General features: G+C 34.2%; 2 protein-coding genes across 2 annotated transcripts; both read right to left on the bottom strand.

Annotated features, from left to right (window-relative positions):
- Positions 1–2,045: 2,045 nt before the first annotated feature.
- Positions 2,046–6,117, bottom strand: LOC105179247. The gene is made up of 7 exons (XM_011102851.2): positions 5,603–6,117; positions 5,464–5,495; positions 4,751–4,848; positions 4,582–4,664; positions 3,648–3,725; positions 3,466–3,564; positions 2,046–2,534 (listed from the first exon to the last, which is right to left on the bottom strand). The coding sequence occupies exons 1-7, from the start codon at positions 5,708–5,710 to the stop codon at positions 2,244–2,246; spliced, it is 789 nt and encodes a 262-aa protein (XP_011101153.1). The 5' UTR covers positions 5,711–6,117; the 3' UTR covers positions 2,046–2,243.
- A 567-nt stretch (positions 6,118–6,684) lies between these two features.
- LOC105179244 (probable fructokinase-7) lies at positions 6,685–9,966 on the bottom strand. Its single transcript, XM_011102847.2, has 7 exons — positions 9,746–9,966; positions 8,571–8,788; positions 8,166–8,378; positions 7,871–8,068; positions 7,646–7,786; positions 7,407–7,523; positions 6,685–7,104 (listed from the first exon to the last, which is right to left on the bottom strand). Exons 1-7 carry the CDS (start codon positions 9,765–9,767, stop codon positions 6,970–6,972), a joined length of 1,044 nt encoding a protein of 347 aa, XP_011101149.1. The 5' UTR covers positions 9,768–9,966; the 3' UTR covers positions 6,685–6,969.
- Positions 9,967–10,964: the final 998 nt, after the last annotated feature.

Genomic DNA, 10,964 nt, shown 5'->3' with positions numbered 1-10,964 from the left:
AATGACAAGGCGCAAAGTTTTATAAGTTGATATGATAAAATGAACACAAGATAAAGTTTAGGTATCAAAATATAAAAACAGTTATAATTTGAATAGTAAAATGTTATTAACCATTTTATTAATTGAGACATCAACAATAATTGACCCATGAACGTTTTGAAATAAATAAAAGTTTGATCAGTATTTGTTATAAGAACATAGTGAGTATTTTATTTAATTTCTCATCTAAAATTTTGGTGGAATCAAATTAAATTCATAACTGAAGGATCATGTCACATTAAGTTCGATCGATCAGGTAATAATTTTGATGATTGATGATGTTTTTTGAATGAAGTGAGAGAGAAACAGAGAGAGAGAGAGAGAACAGTCCAAAAGAATGACTATTATTAAAGGTTTGCAAACAAGTGTGGATTGTCAGTGTCTGATTGACGGCCACAATGTCATATGAGTGACCGACGAATGTTATATTCCCTGTTCATAATCATCATTCATCTCAATATACACTTTCTTTCTTCTTTTTTTTTTTCGGTTTTTTCTGAATTTATGTGTTTATCTTTTCTTGTTTGGTTGATTCAATGCGGACCATTTCACATGGCATCAATGGAAGCTTAATTCCGATGGTCGATGTACAGTACATGCATGACCCCATGCCTTGACAAAGATATTCAAGAATCCTGATCCAAACAAGGCCTAACGTATATATAAATAAAATAAATTTATCATCAAATGTAGACATTATTCTATGTTTCAGAAACCCCATTTGAGTACATCAATGTGATGAGTTCAAGGTTGTGTTGTGTTCAAAGATGGGAATGTTTTGCCTTCAAAATATTTAGAATGATCCAAAAAAATTTAAATATTTGTCCTTTTTTTAGTACAAGAAAAATTAATTATTTTGACTTTACCAAATACTCCTTTTCTTTTTATTATGTTTAGGCATATATAATATTGTGATTAATAAATAAAAAGGGATCTCATATATAGATTTGATGTAATTACAAGTAAACCTTATGTAGTTTAGAAAAATTGCATCTAGTATTCCTAACATTTGTTTCAATCCAACAAATAGATCTATTTATTAGCAAAACTCACGAAATTTACTAACATCAGTAAAAAAGTTTCATACTCACCCCAAATTGATTAATCGTTGATTTATTGCAAATTAAATAGATCTTTTCTAATTAAAATATCGTTGTACGGCCTACAATAAATCTATATTAGATCCATCAAGCGTAAATATATTTTATTTAAAATTTTGCCACATCTAATCATGTTGTACCCCTCTCATTTAATTTTCAACCAAACAAAACTCTTTTCTTATACATTCTCTAATACTTCATTTTCCGTATACATCCCAACCAACCAAACTCGAAAAGGTTTGGCAGGTAGGAATTGAATGAGGAAAGCTTCAGAAATATGAGAAACCAAGCAAGAATGTAAAATCGCCATCGCGAAATCACCATTTATGTGAAAGTACTGCAAATCTACCTATTCATAATCAATACGTAGAACTCTCAGGTACAATAAAAACCATGTGACTGACACAAGTTATTCAATTTGTAAACAGGCAAGTAGATGATACTTTTAAACATCCATCTAACCCCTGCAGGACTGCGTCACTCATAATAAAACTCCATCTTATGGTACCAAATCAGCCCTGTATTATCGCCCAGAAAATTTATACATCTCCAGCTCATTCTGATGGCTATTATTGCTGATAACAATTTAAATATGAGATACATTTCAAAATACATGGCGGCACTTACCTGTTTTTGGATCTTTTGCAGCAAATATACGATATCTGAATGTGTCACTGTTGCAATTTCCAGAAGAGAACTTAAAATTCACAGCAATGAGGTCTCTTTTCGAGCGCACAGATTCTATAAGGGGGTGATAGATGATGCCATGAATCTTCGAACATGCTAATATTGGATAAATTGAAAATGCCCAAAGCAAAGGACAAGGTTAAAATTGAAAGTTAATACTCAACCTTAGAAATCGAGTTCATATATGTTAAGTTTGTCAAGATAAAGACAAATTTATGATGTTTGATAAAGTCGATCCTCATATATAGAATTTAGAGAAATTTCAATGCTGAGATACAACGAACTTTGGAAACATGTTAAGTTATGATGACAAGTGATGGAAATCCTTCCAATATCATCATGAAAAAAATGGATAAGCAAGCCACCTGGTTGAATAGCAGCAAATTTCTCGAGCCACAATTTCATAAGATGCTGCTCTCAACCTCTGCCGTCCACATCAAAACCAGCCCCAGTCCAACCAGGTTCTGCAGGACCTCTACCCTTAGGTACTGCTCCTACTCCCTTTAATCTTCCTTGAATTGAACTTTTCCTTTTCCCTCTTCCCTCTCCAACGATAGAAGGTTGTTGGTGCTGGGCATTTACTGGTGAGTTCCCTGCATTACTTTCAGTTGATATTGTTCCCACTGCTCCACTTGCTGGTGCCATTGCAGTTGGAACTGCAGAAGAATCTTGAGTTATACTCACTGGCGCCAGTCTTTGATTCCCATCCTATACATGGTAATTGGGCAAAAGTCATGAAATTTCTCAAGGCAAGCAGTGGTTCACAAGAATGTTCGACAATTTAATGTCCAGGAATTATTTTCCACAAAACTCATCATAAAAGATCAATTCAAGCTTTTACTTACAAAGTCTTATTTAAAAAAAAAATCAGAATTGATGAGACTATCTTTAGCTATTCCTATAGGATTTCATCTACTAGCTATGAAAACGATAAAGGGGTTATTAGTTGGAAGGACAATATGAAACAAAAAAATTCCCATGGCTGATGGCAATACCAAAGAACAACAGAAATTATAATACATAATGTATTCTTTTATCACAATGTTAGCATAATAAGCAAGTTCGTCATGAACTTACCAAAAAAAAAAGAAAAAAAGCATGCTCTGCGCATTATTATTTGGTAATGATACAAAAAATCATAGTTTCTATAGGATATTGCATCCCGCTCGTGCTTTCAATTATTTCCCCATTAGCGCATTTCAGGACATATTCATATCTAGCTTTCTGTGAAGAAACAGAACTTCATTACATGTGATGCATTTTTCCTCATCTTATGCTTTTCTATAAAAGTATATCAACAACTTCACAATTTAGTCAACCTCACCAAACAATAGAAAGAGAGATCCTCTAATCAGTTATCATGATTTTGAAGGAGGATATGGACGCCTTATCATCTAAAAGAATGCGGTAGTGAAATTCTTATCCATCTTTTACAGGGGGAAAAAATCTTCAGGAAAAGATGCTGCAGTAGAAGTTTCATTAGCAAATTCTCATGCAGAAATAGTGATGCCCAACAGGATATCATGCTGCCGGGGAGCTATATTCGTGTTCATTCACTGGCAGGCATCTGACTGACGATAAGAGAGAGAACAAAAAGTTTAGGCAAACACAACGACAATTCTTGGGAGTATTCTCTTACAGAGGGAACAGAGGTAGATGCTCTGCTCGGGTTCAGAGCCTCGAGCCGACGTTTCAATTCCTCCAGTCTAGCCATCTGGAAATTGCTACTTTCCTGGACCTGCAAAAGAATATGGTTTAATGTGTGTGTCTGTGGGTTTGGGGGAGTGCGCAACAGGATGACTTTGGAAAAATTTATATCACCAGCTTATTCAGATCCTCACAAAGCTTCTGTTTAATCGCTTCCTCATCCTGCACTGCTTTTGCTGCAGCTTCCCAGGCCTAGTATTTAGCAGAAGATTTATCAGATACTAAAGGATATTGGAATGATTTATTGAAGGCCACTAGAAAAAAAAAAGAGAAAACCACTTAAATGTATTAAACAAGAAGCTTAATGCCCATCATGTAAATTTAAGTAGCATAAAATGAAAACATTTCCCTAATTTATCCAGTGAAAATTCCTAGTCCTACATGGAAATTATAACCTGTAACCATGAGGACTCACATTTTGCAAAATATCACGAATGAAATGTGTGTTCAAAGTTTTTCATCCACTTCAAGAAGTCTCACCACACATTTTCCAAGAAGGCCAAATAACTCATTATGCGACTCAAAGATAAGCATAGTACAATTTAAGAGGTTTTACATGTCAATATCTCAAAAAACTCAGACTAGACAGGAAACGACTACGAGTATTTGAAGATTCAGGTGATATTCGACTATGAAGAAAGTCCAAGTCAGGAAAATATAAAAGATATAAATAAAATATAAACATATACATATACAAATAGCATAAGTACATGATTTCTTCACTATTTCTTGCTCCTCATCTGGTTTACTGACAGAGGAAGGTGTGAAAGAGGGATTTCAGAGTAATAGTTTGCTAATATTTCAGATAGCATAAGTCAGAAAAGATCTATTGAAATCTCCAACAGAAAATCACGAAAATGAACCATGGGAAAAACAAAGAGCTGGGAATAGTCATGAGAATGAGCCATATGTCTAGTACAGTGATCAAAAAGCAAATAAAGGAAGGCATCATAAGTTACTTTGTGCCGTGGGCCTCATAGTTAAAAAAAATGTATTGATAAGTTGGACACAAAAGCAAGCAAGTCTCTTTTACAAAAAAGTGGCATACCTTTTTAGCTTGTTCTTCTTTCAGCTTAGCAGCATGTATTCTCTCTGTTGACATTTCTATTCTTTTACGCATGTGTTCAAGTGCTGATAGAGGTAAGAACAAAAGGATAGAATACTAAGGTCGACTTGTTCAAAGATACTCATATTGAATGCAGAACAACAACAAATACCAGCTTTCTTTGGACCGGAAGTAAGCTTCATTTCCATTGCGAGATTTGCTAATTCCCGTTCAACATCACGAATCTTGGAATAATTTTCATCAATGTACCTGAGTGAACATATGAGACAATACTTTGATCACCAGATAAGATGTCAATAACTGAATCTTAATTGACCAATCCAGGAAGCACACGATTTCTACGCATAAATTTGATCCATGTGATCAAGGGATGTTAAACCCAAGTGAAGTCTCAACAATCCCCTGGAGAAGAAAGGAGAAGCTATTTACAAGGACACCCCAGTTTCAACCAAGAACCAAAAGCTTACTTAATTCCTCTTTCAGTGGCTCATTTCCATAACATTATACTATTGAAAACAGGTACACTGATTTTGTTCTAGTGCTTTTATGATCCCATTGAACTTTAGTATTTGCCCCAGTTAAACTTTGTTTGGACCTCAAGATCTTGTTATCATGAATTAGAAAATGGTGCTCTCATGGGAATGATCAAATCAATAGACACCAACTTTAGGATTGAAAATCATCTCAACAAACTTTAATAAGCAGGGTATAGCTCAAACGAAGAGGCCACTGGATGTTCAATTAAGTTAGAACTAATAAATCCAATTCCAAGCAATTATACGAAATCCCAACTAAAGATAACTACCATATGAAAACCAAAAATAAACAGAAATAGTATGAGAGGAGGAGAGGAAGCGAACGTACTTCCTTAATTGAAGCTGCTCTTCCTCAATTATCTGAAACCCAAATTCAACCAGAAACACAAAAACAAAATAACCAGAAATCAGTAGTTCATGATTTGAGGCGCCTATCAGCATGAGAACTAAAAGCCCAAAAACCTGACCTTCTCAGTGTAAGCGATGACAGGAGATTCTCGGGCCAGGCCATCCGGCCCGATCTCCGGAAGTAAGAATGGACCAGCATTGCTACTCGGATTCGGGTTTGTCGCCATATGATCCCAAACCTCAGCAATCTAGCACTCAACTTTTCTTCTCAGAGAATCGAGTCGAAATTTTACAGAGCGAAAGAGAAGCAAATCAACGATTAGATTTTCAGTAAAAAAATCCTTCTGTAATAATGCGGGGCGCACGTAGATTTAGGTGGCATTGGCTCGCGTAAGTTGGTGGAACTCTCTTTCCGCCGTGAAATTGTGCCTTATCAAGTCGGAGTAATTTCCGGCGAACCCACGGGAAAATATCGTGGCAGATCGTGGCGCGGCTCAATTCTCAAGAAGATGTTCAACCACGATTTCTGTAGTGACAATCTTCTGTATTTCAAATGATGTTAACACGATTTTATGCAAAACTAACACACGATTATAACATGTTTTCAGAAGCTATGAGATAACCCAACATTCTCATAGTCTACAGACTTTGAGGCTTCGTTTGGATAAACAGATTTAGATTTAAATCGGATATTTGGAATAATAATTTTAAATGACTCAATTATTAAAAAAAATTAAATTCATTGATATTAATAATTATAATTTTAAATTAAAGTTTAATAACTCATTTTAATTTAAAATTATCCAAACATATTACTGACTATTTATTTATAGCTACAAAAGTCCGGATGTTGGCAAAATTGTCAAGGTCGTCGTCTAGACAATACGTTTTTTTTTAGTTTGGTATAATTACACAAATCACCAGCGATTTGAAAAATGCCATTTAATAGACTTTGTTTCGATCCAAAAAAATAAATTCATACATTAGTCAAAATTCATAAAATTTATTTATATTAACAAAAAATAAATAAATAAAAATTTATATTTATCCAACAGATTCATTACTAACTTAATAAAGTAAAATCTATCTCCTCACATGTATTAGTGTGAAATTTAAGATACAAAAATGAAAAAAAAAATGATTTATTAAATGATTTAATCCAAATATCAAACTGATTACAACAGATCCAAAAAATGATTTAAAAGTGCATATGTTCTGTATTACAACAGATATGGCAACAGAGCTATTTTACCTCCTCTGAACAAAATGCTAGCCTTACAACCATTCAGGCAACAAAGTTTCACTACCTGGAAAATGTTGTCTACTGTAACATCACCTAGTTGATCTTTATTCACACCTACAAGAAACTCAAATTCAGTTGCTAGCAAGAAAAAGCTACTCATCGCCGCAGCCCCTGACTCAGGTCCTACTTCCGTTTTCACAGAGACACAACAAAGACGAAAACTATATATTTTGCTTTTCCTTCTCACGCAGTGGCATCCGCCATAATCTTTAGGATGGCGTCTTTTGTAGGTAACGCGGGAATAGCACCGTTCTTTGTCACTGTGAGGGCACCACAAGCATTTGCAAAGAAGAGAGCCTCCCTCAAACGCTTCTCGTCCTGCCATTAGTTTTTGCATCAGAATAACGGGACTTGTAGCATAATTTAGAAATGAATTTGGATGACTTTCCATCGTGTTATCGGACAAGGGACAAGGAATAGTTGGATGAAAAGAGCAGATGCAGTACTATAATCCATAGTTCAGAATTTTCTTGATTCAGAAGAATCAGAAGCACAAAACAATAAGACGTATGCGTGTTATGCGATATGAAAGATTAATAAAACACGGTACTTGCAACATGAGCGCGACTGTGCCGGAATAGGATAGTTATATTGAAACATAGGCATGTTGGAGATGCTACCTGAATAAGATTCACATCTGAGGCCAAACAATAAAGTACTGCACCCATGAATGCATCGCCAGCTCCATTTGTGTCTATAGGTTCGACTTTAACAGCAGAAACTCTTCCTTTGAATTGCTGTACAAAAATTTTGCAACACCAATGGGTTCATAAATGAATAGGGGAAATGAATGCGTATGGATCAGCCTATACAGCCATGAGCAACTTCTCACATGCCGGTCCATTTTTGACAAACCTACCTTTGTGTAATATCTGCAGCCAGCCTTTCCTTCACTTACAAGCAAAAGTCGTAGGTTAGGATGAAAAAGCTTTTTTAACACCACATTGTCATCTTGCGGATCAGCACCTTCAGTCAGGAACGAAATCTCCTCCTCACTTATCTGTAACAGTTATTATAAGCATGTAAATATAACAACAGTGGCAATAAATGCAGAAATTTCTTCAAGTCTTTTCATCGGCTATACCTTGACAATATCAGCTTGATCCCATATCGACATTATTCCCTTTCGAGCGGCATCACCCGAAGGCCATAATGCCAGTCTCAGATTTGGGTCATAAGAGAGTAAGCTACCGGATTTCTTTGCAATGCTCATGGCAACAAGTTGTGTTGATCGACATGGTTCTTCAATCAAACTGATTGAACCATAGTGAAAAATAGTTGCCTGTATTTGATATAACTTATTGAACACACAAATAACCAAGCAGAAACGCTTCAGCGCAATCATTCTTAATAATATAAGTAAGAGTAGAAAATCAGACCTTCTTAACAAGATTTACATCAAGTTCTGACTCCCGCAAAAGCATGTCAGCACTCGGATTACGGAAAAACATGAATTCACGCTCACCATCTGCTCTGAGTGTGACAAATGCCAGTGCAGTCCTTGCAATGGGGTCAAATCGCACACCAGAATTATTGACTTTGTTCTCTTTTAGCATGTCAGCAAGCATATGCCCAAACTCATCCTCGCCTACCTAAGGAACAACATGCTATCGATTTTCAGATACTTCGTTTTAGTTAAGTTCAGATAAGAGCCTCGAAAGATTAGAAAAAGGTAATGACCTACAGCTCAAACCGCACATACCACATCGAAAGAAGACAACATTGCTAAAACAAACTGGTTTGGGGCAAACTTAAAGAAACAAAGGGGAATAAAGGAAATGCACCTTCCCGATAAAAGCCGCCGAACCTCCCAACTTTGCTATACAAACAGAGACATTAGCAGGAGCACCACCTGCAGCTTTCTTGAAGGAAGGAGCTTCAGCAAGTGAAACCCCAGAAACTGTAGGTACAAAATCTATCAACATTTCTCCAAAGCAAACAACAAGAGGGTTCTTCTCAGCTGATCCTCCATTTTTATTCAGGGAAAGACTACTAAGTTCGCCTACAAAAATGTCAAATTAATCCATTAGCATGACTTGGAGTAAATGACGAATCGTATAGCTACATCACAGAATTAAAAGCATCGCATAGCTACAGCACAGAATTAAAAGCAAACATAGACCAAGATAGTAAGATAGTAATGCGCGCAGAAGATTATAATTTTTCTCTGATCCACATTACAATGGCTGAAGTTTCCGGAGTTCCAAGCAAAAAGTGATGTAGAAAAGAACTGGTGAAGATATTGAAGTAAAAAACTCATTATACCTTATCATACTATTTCTTCATCTGATAACTTTTTTCCAAAGATCTTTTGAACCAACAGGGCTTCATGAGCTTATTCAATAATTTACTCATGAATATAAGTTCGTTTGACTTGATTTAGAAGCCCATTAACAGCTTCTAAGTTCTAACAGCTAAATATGCATAGGTTAAGATCAAACATCTCAGTTGTAATCTTGATTGCAATACAACAAACATCAAGACCAGGTTCAAATGCTTACTCCACTACAACTGATTCCTGTTCTGAATATCAGAGTGGAATGCATCTTTCAATCAGCTTAAATAAAAGAAATAATCAAACACCAAGAAAAGACTTCACATTTACGACACATTTAGCAATTACAATCAACCTGATTAAAAATTAAGAAACAAAATGGCACATGTGAAGTTGTACCAGAAAGATCATCCAAGAAAGCTGTTAGCTCGGTTCAAGATTGAACAGTTCAGAAATCCCAACAGATTTACATACAAGAAAAGAAACTCAATTCAACATGTGATGCTCATTCAATAAGCAAATCAAAGAAACCCCAATTCAAGAAATCATAAACCATAAACAGTCATTACAATAACCAAATCCGATCTTTTATCAAATCCCGTGTCATCATTCATCCCCCAACAGAACTACATGAAACTATTACTCTGCAAATCTTCGTGCACATAAAACAATGGGAACACGAACCTGAAATGGGATTTTCAGCCATGTTAAAGAAGTGATCAAAATTAATGGACACAGGGAAAAAAAAGCTCAACTTTGAGTTTATCAGCAAGATTCACACACAAACACACACCAAAGGGTGAGAGAGAGAGAGAGAGCGCGCTCGGTGCTGTTATTATTATATGGAAAAGAGCGAAATACTTTTCAGTTGTGGGGATGAAATTGAGAAGTTGGAAGAGATGAATTCTTGAAGTTGACGAGTGGAACCAATAAATAATATAGTAGTCGGCAACCGGACTTATTTGCCTATATTTATTTCACATATATAAAATAATAAATTTAAATATTTTATTAAATTTTTCGATTGATAAATAAGATTTCAAAATTCATAAAATATTACTAATAACAATTTTATTTTTAAATAATTAATTAAAATTTTAAAATTAGTGGCGAACCTCTTATTTACTATGGACCGGTTTATAAATAAGTGAATATTTGCTTTAATATTAGTTTTGATTTATTCCTATATTCTTTTATTTGAAATTTAAACGGAATAACCAGGTTTGAAATCGGAATATTTACCAGTTATTATTAATATTTAGATACAGTGAATGATGAAGTAATATTATATATTAAAAATAAAATTAACATTATACGTATATTAATATAAAAATATAGTCACTGTTCACTTGTAAACCACGATTATTCAAAATCAAATTAAAAAAAAAATACCCATTGTACCCTTAATATTTGTATAAATACAATTACTTATTTATTTTAAATAATTTACATCATATTTTAACAGCCAATATGCTATTATATATATATATCCATCACTTTTCGTTCTTATTAATTACTTGATATATATCTATTGATTTCGATTTTTAAAACACTAATGGTCGCTCGCACGCGGTCTTTAGTCAGTGTATAAAAAATGATCGTATTATAAAATGAAGAGAAAAATAAAATTTATGAAAAGAAACATGGTGTAAGGAAAAGAGAAAGAAAGAAATCCTTAAAAAGATTAAAAGATGGAGTATTATAAAATGAAGAGAAAAATAAAATTTATGAAAAGAAACATGGTGTAAGGAAAAGAGAAAGAAAGAAATCCTTAAAAAGATTAAAAAAAAAGATGGAGTAATATGAAAGAAAAAAATTATAATTGTGAGTTCATTAAAAATATTAAAATTAATATGATGACCAAAATTTTTTAATAAATAAATTAGTTAAATAATTAAATTAA

The sequence above is a fragment of the Sesamum indicum genome, unplaced genomic scaffold (genome assembly GCF_000512975.1).
Source record: "Sesamum indicum cultivar Zhongzhi No. 13 unplaced genomic scaffold, S_indicum_v1.0 scaffold00128, whole genome shotgun sequence".
Lineage (NCBI taxonomy): Eukaryota > Viridiplantae > Streptophyta > Magnoliopsida > Lamiales > Pedaliaceae > Sesamum > Sesamum indicum.
Note: the sequence above shows the minus strand (reverse complement) of the source record. Positions and strands in the feature narration are given on the sequence as shown.